Source organism: Salmo salar, chromosome 18 (assembly GCF_965601325.2).
Source record: "Salmo salar chromosome 18, fSalSal1, whole genome shotgun sequence".
NCBI classification, from domain to species: domain Eukaryota; kingdom Metazoa; phylum Chordata; class Actinopteri; order Salmoniformes; family Salmonidae; genus Salmo; species Salmo salar.
The window spans coordinates 10033005-10053803 of NC_138308.1; the positions used below are offsets into that span (position 1 = coordinate 10033005).

The 20799-nt window shown below is 42.1% G+C and overlaps 1 protein-coding gene across 1 annotated transcript in view; it reads left to right on the forward strand.

Annotated features, from left to right (window-relative positions):
* Nucleotides 1-20799, forward strand: part of LOC106576788 (DNA nucleotidylexotransferase) — a 175079-nt gene that overhangs the window by 81484 nt on the left and 72796 nt on the right. The window contains exon 8 of the mRNA XM_082964711.1: nt 11563-11695. Coding sequence (XP_082820837.1) covers nt 11563-11695 — 133 coding nt within the window. The remainder of the gene's footprint in view (nt 1-11562; nt 11696-20799) is intronic.

The following is a 20799-nucleotide window of genomic DNA, read 5'->3' on the forward strand; positions in this document are numbered from 1 at the left end:
CCAAAGTTGTGGCAAAATGGCCTAAGGACAACAAAAACAAGGTATTGGAGTGGCCATCACAAAGCCCTGACCTCAATCCTATAGAAAATGTGTGGGTAGAACTGAAAAAGCGTGTGCGAGCAAGGAGGCCTACAAACCTGACTCAGTTACACCAGCTCTGTCAGGAGGAATGGCCCAAAATTCACCCAACTTATTGTGGGAAGCTTGTGGAAGGCAACTCAAAACTTTTGACCCAAATTAAACAATTTAAAGGCAATGCTACCAAATACTAATTGAGTGTATGTAGACTTCTGACCCACTGGGAATGTGATGAAAGAAATTAAAGCTGAAATATATTTACATTACATTTACATTTAAGTCATTTAGCAGACACTCTTATCCAGAGCGACTTACAAATTGGAAACCAAACAGACTTGTGAAAGGTAAGTTGCATCCTTTCAAGCGATGTTGAAAAATAGACCTGAAACTTGACCCTTTTCTATCATAGGCATTTCTGTTTACTTCCGATAGCCATTGTTCCAGAGAGACACAGCAATTCAATCTAAATGGCACCAGCGGTAGAGCACCCCCATTTACCAATATTCCTTCAACACATTGTACAGGTTTAAAATGACAATTGATCACTTGGACTGTATATTTTGCAAAATGTACTTAAAAACGGCAGACAAAAAAAACAAAAAACATAATTTTGCATATTATGAGACCTGTTCAATACTAAGTCCCTCAACCTATGGTAGATTTAATGCATGACCCAAATGGCACCCTATTCACCATATAGTGCACTACTTTGTTTAGTGTAGTGCACTATAAGAGGAAATAAATCATTCTCTCTACTATTATTCCGACATTTCACATTCTTAAAATAAAGTGTTGATCCTAACTGACCTAAGACAGGGATTTTTTACTAGGATTAAATGTCAGGAATTGTGAAAAACGTATTTGTATTTGGCTAAGGTGTATGTAAACATCTGACTTCAACTGTACATATCTTTAGTCATTTACAGCTGAAAGGATGAAAGGGGTATTTATCCACACTCTATTCTGGACTAGTCCAGTCCTAGAGTGTCTTAACAAAATGAAACAAAAATATTTTGACTGACTTCATCCAATGTCCAGAAAAATGTATTTGCACAATTTGCATATTTAATTAGATGCCGCATTATTTGCATATTTTAATACAATTTCAGAACAATTGTAATACAAAAATGTTTTATATTTGTGTCTACATTCAACTGGTCAAAGTCGATGGTGATATAATTAAGGGGAAAACGTCCTATGAGTGTGTGTTGTCTAAACATTTTTAATTGATGGTTAAAGTACAGTAATAGACCCATTTGTAAAATGCATTGTTAAGTTATTCAACAGTGGAAAATATTTTTGGTGGTGAACCGTTTGAGAACCTTTTTTTGCCACTGGGCCTGGGCATCAGACTCCAAATCTTTATTGTGGAGTCGTGTCAATGAGGTGGTCGGTTTTCAATTGGCTAACCCTTATCACAATGGATTTGTGCATGCTGAAATATGGTGCATTGGGATGCTATCGGAAACTCTAACATTTGTAACAAGCGTGGTAACAAGCATTTGTTGTTACACCCCTGTAATTAGACTGCAATTACCATCAGTTACATGTTGTTATTACAGTGTAACTATGAATTATTACAAATAATTAAAATACTTGTTATAGTTTATTTAAATAGAGTGGGGGAAAAGTAGTTGATCCCCTGCTGATTTTGTACGTTTGTCCACTTACAAAGAAATGATCAGTCTATAGTTTTAATGAGGGAAATAAGTATTTGACCCCTCTGCAAAACATGACTTAGTACTTGGTGGCAAAACCCTTGTTGGCAATCGCAGAGGTCAGACGTTTCTTGTAGTTGGCCACCAGGTTTGCATACATCTCAGGACGGATTTTGTCCCACTCCTCTTTGCAGATCTTCTCCAAGTCATTACGGGTTTCGAGGCTGACGTTTGGCAACTCGAACCTTCAGCTCCGTCCACAGATTTTCTATGGGATTAAGGTCTGGAGACTGGCTAGGCCACTCCAGGACCTTAATGTGCTTCTTCTTGAGCCACTCCTTTGTTGCCTTGGCCATGTGTTTTGGGTCATTGTCATGCTGGAATACCCATCCACGACCCATTTTCAATGCCCTGGCTGAGGGAAGGATGTTCTCACCCAAGATTTGACGGTACATGGCCCTGTCCATCGTCCCTTTGATGCGGTGAAGTTGTCCTGTCCCCTTAGCAGAAAAACACCCCAAAGCATAATGTTCCCCTCCAGCGCGGGGGGGGTCGGGCATGGCGCACCCTCCCCGGCGAGTTGAGTGGACAAAGAGCTCCATTTTGGTCTCATCTGACCACAACACTTTCACCAGTTGTTCTCTGAATCATTCAGATGTTCATTGGCAAACTTCAGACGGGCATGTATATGTATCCTTGAGCAGGGGGACCTTGCGGGTGCTGCACGATTTCAGTCCTTCAAGGCGTAATGTGTTACCAATTGTTTTCTTGGTGACTATGGTCCCAGCTGCTTTGAGATCATTGAAAAAATCCTCCCGTGTAGTTCTGGGATGATTCCTCACCGTGATCATTGCAACCCCACGAGGTGAGATCTTGCATGGAGCCCCAGGCCGAGGGATATTGACAGTTCTTTTGTGTTTCTTCGATTTGCAAATAATCGCACCAAATGTTGTCACCTTCTCACCAAGCTGCTTGGCGATGGTCTTGTAGCCCATTCCAGCCTTGTGTAGGTCTACAATCTTGTCCCTGACATCCTTGGAGAGCTCCTTGGTCTTGGCCATGGTGGAGAGTTTGGAATCTGATTGATTGTTTCTGTGGGCAGGTCTTTTATACAGGTAACAAGCTGCGGTTAGGAGCACTCCCTTTAAGAGTGTGCTCCTAATCTCAGCTCGTTACCTGTATAAAAGACACCTGGGAGCCAGAAATCTTTCTGATTGAGAGGGGGTCAAATACTTGTTTCCCTCATTAAAATGCAAATAAATGTATTACATTTTTGGCATGCGTTTTTCTGGATATTTTTGTTGTTATTCTGTCTCTCACTGTTCAAATAAACCTACCATTACAATTATAGACTGATCCTTTCTTTATCAGTGGGCAAACATACAAAAGCAGCAGGGGATCAAATACTTTTTTCCCCCACTGTATGCAATTACACTGTAATAAGGACCCCTTAAAATGAAGTGTTACCCACAGGTTTTATATGAAACAACAACAGGAAGACCCTTGTTACCCGGACGACCAGGGGCTTTTGCTCTCCGAGGCTGACGTGAGGAGAACTCTCAAAAGAGAAAAGGAAGGCATCCCTGGCTGTGTAATCAGGAAGGCATCCCTAGCCGTGTAATCAGAATTTGTGCTGACCAACTGGTGGGCCTCTTCTCAGACATTTTCAAGCTGTCCCTGTCACAGGATGTAGTACCCACCTGCTTCAAGGAGACCGCAATCGTCCCAGTGCCCAAGAAAAACAAAGTGACATGCACAAATGACTCACCCCGGTCATCATGAAATATTTTGAGAGGCTGGTCATGGCCCACATCAAGGCCAGGATGCCAGGCACATTGGACCCACTCCAATTTGTCTACAGTTACAATAGGTCCACAGAAAATGCCATTTCCATCGCTATTCACATGGCCATAACACATCTGGACAAGAGGACCACCTATGTGAGAATGGTGTTCATTGACTACGGTTCATCATTCAACACTATTGTTCCTTCCAAGCTCGACACCAAGCTCTGCAACTGGATCCTGGACTACCTGTCGGGTAGACCACAGGCTGTGAGGATTGGCAACAACACCTCCTCCACACTGACGCTTAACACAGGGCCACCCCAAGGGTGTGTCCTCAGCCTTCTGCTGTACTCCCTGTTCATCCACGACTGCGTGGCTTTGCACGACACCAACTCCATCACCAAGTTTGCTGACGACACCATGGTTGAAGGCCTGATAACTGACAATGACAAGTCAACCTATAGGGAGGAGTTAAATGAATATGGTGCCAGGACAACATCTTCTCCCTCAACGTTAGCAAAACAAAGGAGTTGATTGTTGACTTCAGGAAGCAGTAGAGTGGGACTGGAGTAGAGAGAGTCAGCAGTTTTAAGTTCCTCAGCGTCCACATCACCAGGACTTGACATGGACAAACAACACCACCACTCATGTCAAGAGGGCGCAACAGAGTCTTTACTTCTTAAGGCAGTTTTAAAAAATTGTCATGTCACCCCAGGTCCTCTCCAAATGCTGCACCTTCGGGAGCGTCCTGACCGGTTGCATCACAGTCTGGTACGGGAATTGCTCCGTCCACGATGCAAGGCCCTCCAGTGGGTGGTAAAGATGACCCAGTATAACATTGGGACCATGCTCCCACCCATCCAGGACATCTACTCAAAACGGTGCCCAAGGAAGGCTTACAGCATTATCAAGGACCCCACACTCCTCAGCCACGAGCTGTTCACTTTCTTACCGTTGGGCAGACGGTATCGGAGCATGAGGTCTGATACCAACAGGCTCAGAGACCTTTTCTATCTTCAAGCCATCAGACTGCTGAAAATCTGAACTGCACTGACCACCTGCACTGACTCTCTGCACGCATAAAGAACTGGAGACTGATTCCAAGATGTTTTCAACTCATGTTCGCATACGCCGATTCATGGACTGTCTATATCCGGGTCCAACATCACATGCACACTAGCACTCTGTGCACAGCGAGCAGTGTGAGCTGCAAAGACGTCATCACATCATCCAAAAACATGGCAGGCATTGGATGAATATAACATGTTAATATCTTTGGCTGTGAGTGATGAGAAAAAAAAATCGGCCTCAGCGACAATTATTTGAATAATTCAATAAATGTTTTGTGCACAAATGTGATGACTAGTGTCTTATTAGGAATTTTCTAATCTGACTTCTCTATGTGGCCGTTTATGAAAATTATCTTTCTGGGCCGGGCGTCAATTCAGCTGCAGTACCAAGGCAAGACTGTTGGAGCAGTCGAAACCGTGCTTCTAGACTGGTACCCTGGCCCCTTGGAAGTAAGCATTTTTGTTGGACGGTGTGTACCATGTGTATCCTGTACATACGACTAATACAACTTGAAACATAGAGATGAGAGGCGAGGAGAGAGGGCAGTGTTAGTCAGGGGAGAGAAAATAGCATTTTGTATTACATGAATTGAAAGCGATAGATCTTGAGCTTCCATTAGGTCATAGTCCCACTCATTTTAGGGTTAAGAGAGGTTTAGCATTCTCTGTCGCTTTTGAGTAGTTTATGTGAAAGAGCAACCTAGAATAGGAACTTTTTCTTAGCAAGACTTCAAAGTTCTTATATGAAATACCCATGACTGCCAACTTTGGAGAGTGGAGGAGAAAGGTAGAGTGGCGAGTATAGGAGGGCAGGTCAGGCGAGGTAAAATAGCATATTCCTTAGTGTCACATGAATTGTGAGTTATACCTGTATACTCTCAGAAAACCGAAATAAAAAGCTTCTCCACAGCCCAAGAAAGGGTTCCCCTACAGCGACAAAATGAAGAACCCTTTCTTGGGCTGTGGAGAAGCTTTTTATTTCGGTTTTTTGAATAACCCTTTGTATAACTATTTGTATGGTTCTTCATTAGAACCAGAGGGTTCTTTATTACACTGTTGAAATTTCCCGGCTACTGGTTGCAGTGAAAATATGGTAAATATTCAAAAAGCAACTGTATTTTCAGAGTTGGATTAAGGTATTTTTGCTGTAAGGGACAGTATCCTTCTGTATTCTGATAACCTGGAAGTGATCCTCACTTGGGATTTGAACTCACAACCTCTCAGTTGCTATTGACCTGAATTTCCTGTACACCCCCGAGTCTGTAGGTATAATAGAGATTTGTAAAATATTAGAACCAATAGAGTTTCTGTCATTTGTCCCAATGGGGTTCCATTTAGAACTATCTCATGAAGAACTCTCTGGTTCCAGGTAGAACCAATAACAGGCTCTACAGTTATACTTATAGGATACTTCAGATGCGCTTATGGCACACACTGTTAGGTACTCACATGGTACGGGTCGGTATCTTTATTGGTAAATGTGCGCAAAATCTAATATATTGGGTAATTTTTCTCCCCAATATATTCAATATAAGGTACAATCATTACTGCACTCATTAGCATATTTGCAGGCATGGTCTAAAATATGTTGTATTTGTGCCAACCATTAGTGGAAGTGTTGTACCAGTTTAAATGGTTTTATCATTATATTGATAAAGGTTGAGCAACTCATTTGTCTACTTCCAGTTCTGCAATCTTTGTAATAGCTTGTAAAATTCAAGAGCTGCACTGAACCTCGACAGGATCAGTGTCCCTGAAACCAGGACGGTTGTTGCTAATGTGCGCTAATGTGACTAGAATGATGTTGTAAAAACAGCCAACTGTCCGGGACATAGACATGTCTTATATGGGCAGAAAGCTTAAATTAACTGCAGTGTCCAACTTACAGTAGCTATTACATTGAAAAATACCATGCTATTGTTTGAGGAGAGTGCAGAACAACAAAACACTTATCACGGCAACTGGTTTGATACATTCACTGCTGAAGGTAAATAATGTACTTACGTTCAGTAATCTTGCTCTGATTTGTCATCCTGAGGGTCCCCGAGATAAAATGTAGCATAGTTTTGTTTGATAAAATCCCATTTTTATATTAAAATGTAGAAACTGGGTTCTACAGTTTGAACCCCTTCCACAAACTTCAAAGTGTTTCCTTTCAAATAGTATCAAGAACATGCATATCCTTGCTTCAGATCCTGAGCTACAGGCTGTTAGATTTGGGTATATCAGTTTAGGCGGAAATTTAAAAAAAGGGTACGATCCTTAAGAGGTTGAGGTTACTGTGCATTTTTTGATTAACTTAATGGCAGTTGGTCACAAGGAAGTTTGTTTATTTTTGAGTAATTTACTGTGAGTTTGCTACAAGTACACTACCTTCAGAAAGTATTCAACAAATCATCAATCAAATGTATTTATTTATAAACCCTTTTTACATCAGCAGATCTCACAAAGTGCTTATAAATAAACCCAGCCTAAAACCTCAAACAGCAAGCAATGCAGATGTAGAAGCATGGTGGCTAGGACAAACTCCGTATAAAAGGCAGGAATCAAAAAAGAAACCTAGAGAGGAACCAGGCCCTGAGGGGTGGCCAATCCTCTTCTGGCTGTGCCAGATGGAGATTATAAGAGTACATGGCCATTAAGGCCAGATCGTTCTTCAAGATGTTCAACTGTTCATAGATGACCAGCATTGTCAAATAATACTCATAGTGGTTGTAGAAGGTACAACAGGTCAGCACCTCAGGAGCAAATGTCAGTTGGCTTTTCATAGCCGAGCATTGAGGTCGAGAAAGCAGGTGCTGTATGGAGGGAGAGAGAGGGAGAGAGAGAGAGAAAGGGAGAGAGAAGGAGAGAGGGAGAGGGAGAGAGAGGGTCAAAAACAGCAGGTACGGGACAAGGTAGCACATCCGATGAACAAGTCAGGGTTCCATAGCCGCTGGCAAAACAGCAGAAACTGGATCAGCAGCACGACCAGGTGGACTGGGGACGGGGACAGCAAGGAGTCATCAGGCCAGGTAGTTCTGAGGCATGGTCCTAGGGCTCAGGTTCTCAGGGTGGGGAGAGACAGCGAGAGCGAGACAGAGAGATGGAAGACAGAAAGAGATGGGAGAGATGTGTGTGAGAGAGAGATGGAAGAATTAGAGGGAGCATACTTAAGTTCACACAGAACACCAGATAAGACAGGAAAATTTCACCAGATAGAACAGACTGATCCTAGCCCCCGGGTACATAGACTATTGCAGCATAGATACTGCCAAAGCACAGCCCCCACACCACTAAAGGGAAATCAACAGACCACCAACTTACAGTACTACTCTGAGGCAAGGCTGAGTACAGCCCACGAAGATCTCCTCCACGGCACAAGCTGGAGGGGACGGAAAACCAGATAGGAAGATCACGTAAGTGACTCAACCCACTCAAGTCAAGTATAACGAAAAAAAGCCTGGCACGACGTGATGCACCCCTCCTAGAGACAGCATGGAAGAGCACTAGTAAGCAAGTGACTCCCCAGTAATAGGGTCAGAGGCAGAGAATCCCAGTGGAGAAAGGGGAGCCGGCCAGGCAGAGACAGCAAGGGTGGTTCGTCCCCCCAGTGGCTTGCCGTTCACCGTCACACCGTTGGGTCAAACTACAGTCAATAATAGGATCTACTGGAGAGATGAGTTTTCAGGAAAGACGTAAAGGTTGAGACCGAGTGTGCGTCAGATTTTTGCAATGTTGACTTTTTCCACATGTTGTTGAGTTACAGCCTGAATTTAAAATTGATTAAATTGAGATCACTGGCCTACACACAGTACCCCATAACGTCAAAGTGGAAGTATGTTTTTAGAAGTATTTACAAATTAATAATACATGAAAAGCTGAAATGTCTTGAGTCAAGTATTCAATCCCTTTGATATGGCAAGCTTAAATAAATTCAGGAGTAAAAATGTGCTTAAGAAGTCACATAAAAGTTGCATGGACTCACTTTGTGTGCAATAATATTGTTTAACATGATTTTTGTGTGACTACCTCATTGCTGTACCCCACACATACAATTATCTGTAAGGTTCCTCAGTTGACTAGTGAATTTCCAACACAGATTTAACCACAAAGACCAGGGAGGTTTTCCAATGTCTCGCAAAGAAGGGCACCTATTGGCAGATGGGTAAGAATAAAAAAGCAGACATTGAATATCCCTTTGAGTATGGTAAAGTTATTAATTACACTTTGGATGGTATATCAATACCATCCAAAGCCAGTCACTACAAAGATACAGACGTCCCTCCTAACTCAGTTGCCAGAGAGCAAGGACAGTGCTCAGGGATGAGGTCGTAGGTGACTTTAAAACAGTTACAGATTTTATTGTCTGTGATAGGACAAAACGTGGGAGTAGGGATCAACAACATTGTAGTTACTCCACAATTCTAACCTAAATGACAGAGTTAGAAGAAGGAAGTATGTACAGAATAAAATATTCCAAAACATGTATCCTGTTTGCAATAAGGCACTAAAGTAAAACTGTAGAAAAATGTGGCAATTTTTAATTGATATACAAAGTGTACTGTTTTGGGCAAATCCAACACAACATGGTGGTGGCTGCATCATGTTATGGGTATCCTTGTCATCGGCAAGGACTAGGGAGTTTTTGGTTATAAAAAGAAACTGAAGAAAGCTAAGCACTGTAACAAAGCCTCTCGCGGGAGGGGGGTGTGTGGAATCAGGAGCAGGAGAGCAGAAGGGTTCCAGGAAAATCCACACTTTATTTTGGCGGTCCCGAAAGCACAATGACACACACAGGGGAGAAAACTCAACTCCGCTAGCCACAAGCAAATATGTCCATGGTAAACATATACCGTACAAAAGACAAACATTGCCCGTGGTGCAGGCACGCACCCCTTACAATTAGCCAACCGCAAAATAATCCCGCACACAGCCTAACCTGCAGCGGGGAAATATAAACCCACCGAAATCAGAAAAACAAGACACAGGTGTGTAAAACCAGACAGAACTAAATGAAAAGGAAAATGGGATCGGTGGCAGCTAGTAGATCAGCGACGACGACCACCGAGCACCGCCCGAACAGGGAGAGGAGCCACCTTCGGTGGAAGTCGTGACAAGCACAGGCAAAATCATAGAGGAAAACTTTCCACCAGACACTGGGAGACAAACATACCTTTCAGCAGGACAATAACCTAAAACACAAGGCCAAATATACCCTGGTTTTGCTCACCAAGATGACATGGATTGTTCCTGAGTGGTCTAGTTACAGTTTTGACTTAAATCGGCTTGAAAATCTATGGCAAGACTTGGAAATGGCTCTCTAGTAATGATCAGCAGCTAACGTGACAGAGCTTGAAGAATTTAAAAAGAATAATGTGCAAATATTGTACCATCCAGGTGGACAAAGCTTAGAGACTTACCCAGAAAGACTCACAGCTGTAATTGCTGCCAAAAGTGATTCTAACATGTATTGACTCAGGGGTGTGACTACTTATGTATTTGATATTCAATAAATTTGTAAAAAATATATAAATACATTTTATTATTGTGTGTAAATGGGTGAGGAAAAACATGCATTTAAGACATTTTGAATTCAGGCTGTAACACAACAAAATGTGGAATAAATCAACGGGTATGAACACTTTTTGTAGGCACTGTAGTTATTCTAAAATTCACAGTAACTTCCTGTTGCTGATTTTTGGCACGCTCACTTACCTGATGGTGTGGCAGGAAGGTCAGTTTGTTGTCAACCAAGAGGTTGAGGCCAGGTGAGGCTGTCCCAAGTGTGCTCACCAGAAAGAATGCTTAGTAGTACTTTCCTGCTGTCAAATGACCTAGTGGCCTCATGGGGGGAATGTTATTCATATTTGTAAACATTTCTTGGTAAACATTATTTTTTTTAAACCTGTCAAAAATCTGGTGTTTCCATGTCAAACTGTTATATTTCAGTCTTCTGTGATGTATTTAAAGTGTTATATTCGGACGCAAACTCAAAATGTAATATTTTTCAACTCTGGGATGATACAGGTGTCTTCTTTTTTTTAATCCCAAAACCATATGTGTGAGGTGTATATTTTTTGTTTCAAAGTAGATTGGTTTAAGACAACGAAACACTCTGTGTGACCCTGATTTAGACCATTGCAGTAAAAGGACAGTGGGGCTCTTTATCACATTCTCTTACAAATACAGAAGAACTGACAGTGTTAAAAGACATGCTCAACCTTTGGCAAAATAATCATCAACCACTTAAACTGGTACAACACTTCCACTGACGCTTGGCACAAATACACAAAATTCAGTAACTTGTTGTTGTTTACTATACTTTCACTGCAACCGGTAGACTGTAGTGTACTGTAAAATGTCAGAAACAGTGTAGCATTTCATGGCATAAAGGAATACATGGTGGAGAGGGAAAGAACAGGATGGTTCTTCACAACCATCACAACAATAAAGAACCCTTCCTGAAATGCAAAACAATTGTTACACATACTATGTCACCCTGACCCCTGACAAAGAACCCCCCCAACAACATTTTTTTTAGCGTGTACTCCTTTTTTTAGCGTGTACATCAATTAGCTTATATTCCCACTCTTTTTAGGGCTCAGAGAGCTTTAGCACTTCAGTGTGTAGTGTTAAATGCATCCGCATGCATGATACAATTTATTTGCACATTAGTGTGTCATGTAGCATAATCAGTTTTAAACAGAATGTTTTAAACATATAAAATATATTCCATGCTGTAATCTTCATATTAAAAAGCTACAATATTCACAAAGTTTCTGGGTTATACTTAGGAAAATGTTTTAAAGATTTGTGATTCTAGTTTTCATATGAAAAATTACAGGTAAATTACTGGTACATTTTGAAAGTTACTGTGAATATTACCTGCCTTTGCAACCCTATATATAGTCCACAATGCTAATGCTACTGTAACTATTGTCCACTTCAGATAGACAGCTCATAGTGCTTTTTATATTTTCCCCTCAGGTTTCCTGTATTACAGGGACATCTCCAAGGCTGTCAGTAAAGCCGAGGCCAAAGCTCTTAGAAGCATCATTGAAGAGACTGCCCATTGGATCGCACCCGATTCTATACTGGCTCTGACAGGTGGCTTTCGCAGGTACAGTACAACTCTTATCTCAGCTTGTCAGTGTGGATTTATTTGTGTATGTTATTGAGTTTGAGATAGTGAGCCATTGCAACACTTTCTGTACAGTATGGGATAGTCTTAGTTTCTTGTTGTTTTCATTCTACATATGACAGACATGGTTCTTTTGTTCCTGCCACGCAACAGAGAAGAGTGTGTACAGAGGCATCAATCGTCTGTTACACTACAGTAATTACATTCAGCATCTAAACCAATGTCACTTACATGACATTACCATGTTTACAATGAATGGCTACATTAACTTAAAAGGCCAGCTAGGCGGATACAACGTGGGTCCGTTTGTTCACATCCTGCGCCATCACTTTCTCTTTATGTCAGTTTCCTTTGTGCTCTATTTGTGTGTGGCACAGTGTGCTTCAGTGAGCTCGAAGCACTGGGCTCTACGGTATTGTAAAAATGTTGCCGTGACTGGTGGCGGTGTGTGGTTAAATAATGCATGAGCAGTCTGGCAATAAGGACGGGTGCTTCTCTTCTCTACAGGAGTGACAGGCCTTCTGCTGCTTAGTCAACAGTCTGTTCCACTTATATCTCTTATAGCTCTTTCTGATCTGTCCTCATCCCCCAACCATCTCTCTCTTTCTTTCTGTATCGCAGGTTGGGGCATTTCTTGTCCTGACTCATGTACTGGAGGCATGCTCTGCAGAGTGGTCATGAACTGCCACAGTCACAAAGTCATAAAATCTGATTTTAAACCTAACCCTCACCTTAAAGGCCCACCTTAGAGGAAGTTGCCGCAATATATTTCGAGTAATTTCTGTCCTACAGCGACAATTCTTGTTTATGTTTCACCTTGAAGACTGACGCAGGCTGGTAAAACATATTCAGGAACTGGGGGTGGGAACGTTGTGGTGATTTCCACATGTAGCAGAGAAATAACAATAAAAAGGCCACTGACTGACAGCTATCAGTGTAACTAGCTAGCATGCTAACCTTAGCAAGCTAATGAAAGTTATGTGAACACCATTTCAGTTAAGACAGGCATACGAGCTGTTGACATGTTGAGGGTTGACGTTTGTCTGACATCTTGCCAATTGATAATTCCAGTGTCGGATTCCAGTCGTCATTCATATTTGGAAACGCACACAGACATGATCAAATAGCTATATTCCTCGTTCTCTCTGTTATCATTTCAGCAAGCTAGCTAGCTATATATCAGTGCATTATCTAAATTGTGCGGCTATATATCAATGTATTATCTAAATTGCACAGCTATACTGTATATCAATGCATTATCTAACTTGTGCAGCTATATATCAATGCATTATCTAAATTGTGCAGCTATATATCAATGCATCATCTATATTGTGCAGCTATACAGTATATGAATGCATTATCTAAATTGAGGCAGGGAATCTGCCATAGAAATAGAACGAATATAAGCTCCGGTAATATGGATAGCCTAACTATTGAATGGTTTGGAGTGTGTATTGAAGCAATGGGCAAGTTTGTTTTGCATGGCCCAGTACCCAGTGCTACACTGATTCTTTAGAATCAATGGAATGGTCCAAAAATGTGCAAACCCTGCAAACCTTTTTTTAAATATTTTATTTCCTCTTTATTTAACCAGGTAGGCATGTTGAGAACAACTTCCCATTTACAACTGCGACTTGGCCAAGATAAAGCAAAGCAATGCAACAAAAACAACACAGAGTTACACATGGGATAGGCACATGTACAGTCAATAACACAATAGGAAAATCTATATACACTGTGTGCAAATGTAGTAAGACTAGGGAGGTAAGGCAATAAATAGGCCATAGTGGCAAAAAAATACAATTTAGTCTTAACACTGGAGTGATAGATGTGCAGATGATGATGTGCAAGTAGAGATACTGGGGTTCAAAAAAGAAAAGAAAATAACAATATGGGGATGAGGTAGTTGGGTGTGCTATTTGCAGATGGGCTGTGTACAGGTACAGTGATTGGTAAGCTGCTCTGACACCTTGGGCACAGGGTCCATGGCAAGGTGGCCAAGTGTAGCCAAGTGTAGCATCGTCACAAGTTAACAGCCACAACGTATCCAATTTTTACTTATTGGCTGTTTTATCTAGTGGAAACCAAAGTGTAGGCTACAGAGATCTCAGTCAAAAAGTGGAATTTCTACTGGTGTTTCTACTGGTATGGGCATTTAACCCTAACCTTAACCACATTGCTAACCCTAATGCCTGACCCTAATTTTTGTTTTCATAAATATTTATGATATAAACGATTTTGACTTGCAGCTGGCCCATCTAGCGGAAATTGCTCAGTTTTGCCTACATTGCAAGATCCATGACAATAAACTTCAACCTGTTTCTGTAACTCTCCTCTCTCTCTCTCTCTCTCTCTCTCTCTCTGTCTCTGTGTGCATCTGTGTGCATCTCTCTCTCTTTCTCTCTCTATCTGTTTCTGTGTGTATCTCCCTCTCTCTCTCCCTCTCTCTCTCTCTGTCTCTCTCTCCCTCTCTGTCTGTCACTGTGTATCTCTCTCTGTCTCTCTGTTTCTGTGTGTATCTCTCTCTCTATCTGTTTCTGTGTGTATCTCTCTCTCTATCTGTTTCTGTGTGTATCTCTCTCTCTCTCTATCTGTTTCTGTGTGTATCTCTCTCTCTCTGTTTCTGTGTGTATCTCTCTCTCTCTGTTTCTGTGTATCTCTCTCTCTCTGTTTCTGTGTATCGCTCTCTCTCTGTTTCTGTGTATCGCTCTCTCTCTATCTGTTTCTGTGTGTATCGCTCTCTCTCTCTATCTGTTTCTGTGTGTATCTCTCTCTCTCTCTCTCTCTCTCTCTCTCTCTCTCTGTACTACCAAAAGTAGTACAAAAGTTTGGGGTCACTTAGAAATGTCCTTGTTTTTGAAAGAAAAGCAAATTTAGTTTGAGAAACAGATGCCTCAAAAGTCCTCAACTGGCAGCTTCATTAAATAGTACCCACAAAACACCAGTCTCAACGTCAACAGTGAAGAGGCGACTCCGGGATGCTGGCCTTCTAGGCAGAGTTCCTCTGTCCAGTGTCTGTGTTCTTTTGCCCATCTTAATCTTTTCTTTTTATTGGCCAGTCTGTGATATGACTTTTTCTTTGCAACTCTGCCTAGAAGGCCAGCATCTCGAAGTCGCCTCTTCACTGTTGACGTTGAGACTGGTGTTTTGCTGGTACTATTTAATGAAGCTGCCAGTTGAGGACTTGTGAGGCGTCTGTTTCTCAAACTAGACACTCTAATGTACTTGTCCTCTTGCTCAGTTGTGCATCTTCAGTTTCTTGGCAATTTCTCGCATGGAATAGCCTTCATTTCTCAGAACAAGAGTAGACTGATGAGTTTCAGAAGAAAGTTATTTGTTTCTGGCCCTTTTGAGCCTGTAATCAAACCCACAAATGCTGATGCTATGGATAATCAGGACAACAGTTTTCAGCTGTGCTAACATATTCACAAAAGGGTTTTCTAATGATCAATTAGCCTTTTAAAATGATGAACTTGGATTTGCTAACACAACGTGCCATTGGAACACAGGAGTGATGGTTTCTGATAATGGGCCTCTGTACGCCTATGTAGATATTCCATAAAAAATCTGCCGTTTCCAGCTACAATAGTCATTTACAACATTAACCATGTCTACACAGTATTTCTAATCAATTTTATTTTATTTTAATGGACAAAAAACGTGTTTTTCTTTCAAAAACAAGGACATTTCTAAGTGACCCCAAACTTTTGAACGGTAGTGTATATAATGTAGGTAAAATCAGTGGAAAGCGACACACACTTGATGATACAATTTTTAAAAAAATGATCTTTCTTATTTGTCTATTTTTAGGAAAGTCACACTCCCCTCAGGTTATTTCTGAAAAGATTCCAGTCACCTTAATTTTGGAAACCTCAATTTATAAACAATTGTGGAAGTATAGTTCTTTGTAACGCTCTGGGCGGCCACACAAGCATACTGTGTGGCCTGTGTGCCAATAACCTTTACTCCAGTGTGGTTGCCAGCTGTTTCCAGAAGAACAATGTCACATTACTCTTGTTCACTAAGGAGGGATGACAGCTGGAATGATATTTGATTATGTAAATATTGTCTTCGTGGGGGAAAGAGGAAGAGAAGGAAAAAGTGATGATCATGGGTAGCTAACATTATGATTGGAGTTGAGAGGATGAAACCGTAGATTATTTATACTGAACAAAAATATAAACGCAACACTTGTGCTGGCAATAATAAAAGAACACTCTAAAATGTGCAGTTTTGCGACACAACACAATGCCACAGATGTCTCAAGTTTTGAGGGAGCTTGCAATTGGCATGATGACTGCAGGAATGTCCTCCAGAGCTGTTGCCAGAGAATTTAATGTTCATTTCTCTACCATAAGCCGCCTCCAATGGCGTTTTAGAGAATTTGGCAGTACATCCAACCGTCCACACAACCGCAGACCACGTGAATGGTGTTGTGTGGGTGTAACAGTATAGCTTCCGACCCTCTCCTCGCCCCAACCTGGGCTTGAACCAGGGACCCTCTGCACACATCAACAACTGACACCCACAAAGCATCGTTACCCATCGCGCCACAAAAGCCGCAGCCCTTGCAGAGCAAGGGGAACAACTACTTCACGGTCTCAGAGCGAGTGACGTCACCGATTGAAACGCTATTAGTGCGCACCACCGCTAACCATTTCACATCAGTTACACTCACCCCCCTTTTGACCTCCTCCTTTTCCGCAGCAACCAGTGATCCGGGTCAACAGCATCAATGTAACAGTATAGCTTCCGTCCCTCTCCTCGCCCCAACCTGGGCTCGAACCAGGGACCCTCTGCACACATCAACAACTGACACCCATGAAGCAGCATTACCCATCGCGCCACAAAAGCCATGGCCCTTGCAGAGCAAGGGGAACAACTACTTCATGGTCTCAGAGCGAGTGACGTCACCGATTGAAACGCTATTAGCGTGCACCACCGCTAACTAGCTAGCCATTTCACATCAGTTACATGGGTGAGCAATTTGCTGACGTCAACATTCTGAACAGAGTGCCCTATGATGGCAGTGGGGTTATGGTATAGGCAGACATAAGCTACGGACATTGCATTTTATCGATGGCAATATGAACGCACAAAAATACTGTGACCAGATCCTGAGTCCATTGTGAGGCCCATTTTTTTAAAGGTATCTGTGACCAACATATGCATATTCCCAGTCATGTGAAATCCATAGATTAAGGCGTAATGAATTTATTTCAATTAACTGATTCCCTCATATGAACTTTAATTCAGTAATATTAATGAAATTGTTGCATGTTGCATTTATATATTTGTTCAGTATATTTGATGTATTTGTTGAAGGATGTGTTGATGTTGAAGGGTCTATGAGGCATAAAATAATCAAATTTGCATCATGAACTGGTTGCTATGGTATTGTTCTTGGAGACAGGTGACCCCATCAAGTTCATCATTGACCCTTACATCGCATTGTCTGGAAAGAGAACATGTGCATCACCATGGAGATAATCTCAGGGTTGATGAAACACCTCTGCAGTGGAGACCTGTTAGACCAAAAATAAATGTTATTGCATAAATAATTCAAATGTTCCGAACAGTATGGCGCCTTCCACTCATGCTCCTTTACATCACTTGATAACATAAAGGAGTTCAATGTACAGAATGTTAATTCTAAACCCTGGTAGACCTTTTTATCTACTCATCCATCCATGCTAGTCATACTGTCCTAGATGTATAATTCATATAAACTCTCTAGCCATGATTAAAAGTGAGAATAACCATACACACCCATTGTACCTCAGGGATTCTTGAAAGTCGGGACAATCCTTGCCCGGCAGGGAAACTAAAACATTTTATAGTTGAAAATAATAGATTTTGTTGCATTATTTGAACTGAAAAATTACATTTAGGACGATTGTATTTTTCAAAATATTTTCCATATTATTAATTTCCATGTAGTAATTTCCCTTTGTCCTGAGCAAAAACAGACAGAAATGAAAACTGATCTTTTGTAGTTTATTGCAATAGTGACGTGTACGAATATTTCTCTCAAGACTTGGATTCAACCCCCTTAATATCAAAACTCAAGATAAGACCCAGATGCAGACAGCTAGAGTCACAGATGTTTATTGACCCAAACAGGGGGCAGGCAAAAGACAGGTCAAAGTTAGGCAATCCAGGGCAGAGGCAATAAGGTACAGAACAGCAGGCAGGCTCGGGGTCAGGACAGGCAGAATGGGGAAACTAGGAAACAAAACTTGAGAAAGCAGGGAGATGGGAAAACATGCTGGTAAGACCTGACAAGACCAGACAAACTGGCACAGACAAACAGTGAACAGAGGTATAAATACATTGGGGATAATGGGGAAGATGGGCGACACCTGGAGAGGGGTGGAGACAAGCACAAAGACAGGTGAAACAGATCAGGGTGTGACACTTAAAGGGGCATTTCTAAAATTGTAAACTTCATTTTCATCTCCAGCACCCCCCCCCACCGTCAACATATGTGAAAATGGTGCATTTCTATGTTTTGTGGGAAAAAAAGATAGCGAAAGATAAGTGTTTCCAATGACGTCATTGGTGTGCATCATGTGATTTTAACCAATTAAAAGATGGCGCCGACAAATAGGGCAGCTCTGCAGTATTTAGTTTTTTGTGTGTTATTTCTTACATTATTAGCCCAGGACATTTTTTGTGTTATTACATAAAGCCGGAAATAACTTTTGTATATCAAAGCGTTGGTAACTCACCAGCATTACGGCCGGGAATGACTTTCCCGAATTGAATACTTTGTTCATAGCCCCAAGGGCAATTGAACTGATTCCAGAGGCTGATCGAACACATCACCGGCGGAGAAGAGATATTCGAAGTACACTTCTAGTCCGACTCAGGAGGCACGCATACCATCCACTTCTGCATATTACTCGCTAATGTTCAGTCTATGGGTAAAAAGATAGATGAGCACAGGGCGAGAAGTTCCTTCAGGGATTGTAACATACTCTGTTTCACGGAAACATGGCTCAGTCGGGATATAATGTCTTTGTCCATAATATATTGTCCAGTATATATAGCCAGCTGGGTTCTCAATAATGAACTCTCCGGGAAGAAGAAAGGCGGGGGTGTATGTTTCATGATTAACCACTCATTGTGTGATTGTGATAACATACAGAAACTCAAGTCCTTTTGTTCACCCAATCTGGAATACCACACAATCGAATACCTCCCAAGATAATTATCTTTGGTTATAGTCACAGATGTGTATTTTCCCCCTCAAGCCGATACCACGACGGCCCTCAAAGAACTTCACTGGACTTTATGCGAATTGGAAACCACATATCCTGAGGCCACATTTATTGTAGCTGGGGATTTTAACAACGCAAATTTGAAGAAAACGCTACCGAAGTCCTACCAACACATTGACTGTAGCACTCGCTCTGAGAAATCATTAGACCACAGCTTTTTGCAATGCCTACAAGGCCCTCCCCTGCCCTCCCTTTTGGCAAATCTGATCACAACTCTATTTTGCTCCTCCCATTCTATAGGCAGAAACTCAAACAGGAAGTACCCATGCTAAGGACTGTTCAACACTGGTCTGACAAATCAGAATCCACGCTTCAAGATTGTTTTGATCATGCGGACTGGGTTATGTTCCAGGTAGCCTCTAAGAATAAAGCCAACGAATACACAGATACAGTTTATCAGGAAGTTTATAGGAGATGTTGTATGCATAGTTACTATTAAAACCTACCCTAACTAGAAACCATGGACAGATGGCAGCATTCGCACAAAACTGAAAGCGCAAACCACATCATTTAACCATGGCAAGGTGACTGGGAATATGGCAGAATACAAACAGTGTCGTTATTCCCTCCGTAAAGCAATCAAACAGGCAAAATGTCACTATAGAGACAAAGTGGAGTTGCAATTCAACGGCTCAGATACGAGACATATGTGGCAGGGACTATAGACAATCACGGACTACAAAGGGAAAACCAGCCACGTTGCGGACACCAACATCTTGCTTCCGGACAAGCTAAACATCTTCTTTGCCCGCTTTGAGGATAACATAGTGCCACCGACACAGCCCGCTACCAAGGATTATGGGCTCTCCTTCTTCGTGGCCGACGTGAATAAGCCATTTAAGGGTGTTAATCGTTGCAAGGCTGCTGGCGCAGACGGCATTCCCAGCCGCGTCCTCAGAGCATGTGCACACCATTTGGCTGGAGTGTTTACAGACATATTCAATCTCTCCCTATCCCAGTCTGCTGTCCCCACTTGCTTCAAGATGTCCACCATTATTCCTGTACCTCAAGAAAGCAAAGGTAACTAAACTAAATGACTTTCGCCCCGTAGCACTCACTTCTGTCATCATGAAGTGCTTTGAGAGGCTAGTTAAGGATCATATTACCTCTACCTTACCTGATACCCTAGACCAGGGGTGGGCCATTCCAGTCCTCGAGGGCCTGACTGGTGTCACAGTTTTGCCCCAGCTCCAGCTAACACACCTGACTCCAATAATCACCTAATCATGATCTTCAGTTTAGAATGCAATTTGATTAATCAGGTGTGTTTGCTAGGGATGGAGAAAAAGTGTGACACCAATCAGGCCCTCGAGGACTGGAGTTGCCCACCCCTGCCCTAGACCCACTTCAATTTGCTTACCGCTCCAATAGATCCACAGACGATGCAATCTCCATCGCACTGCACACTGCCCTATCCCTTCTAGACAAGAGGAATACCTATATAAGAATGCTGTTCATTGACTATAGCTAAGCATTCAATACCATAGTACCCTCCAAGCTCATCATTAAGCTTGGGGCCCTGGGTGTGAACCCCGCCCTGTGCAACCTGGTACTGGACTTTCGACCGGGCCGCCCGCAGGTGGAGAAGGTAGGAAACAACACTTCCACTTTTCTGATCCTCAACACAGGGGCCCCACAAGGGTGCGTGCTCAGCCCCCTCCTGTACGCCCTGTTCACCCATGACTGTGTGGCCACGCACGCCTCTAACTCAATCGTCAATCAAGTTTGCAGACGACACTAGTAGGCCTGATTACCAACAATGATGAGACAGCCTACAGAGAGTAGGTGAGAGCTCTGGGA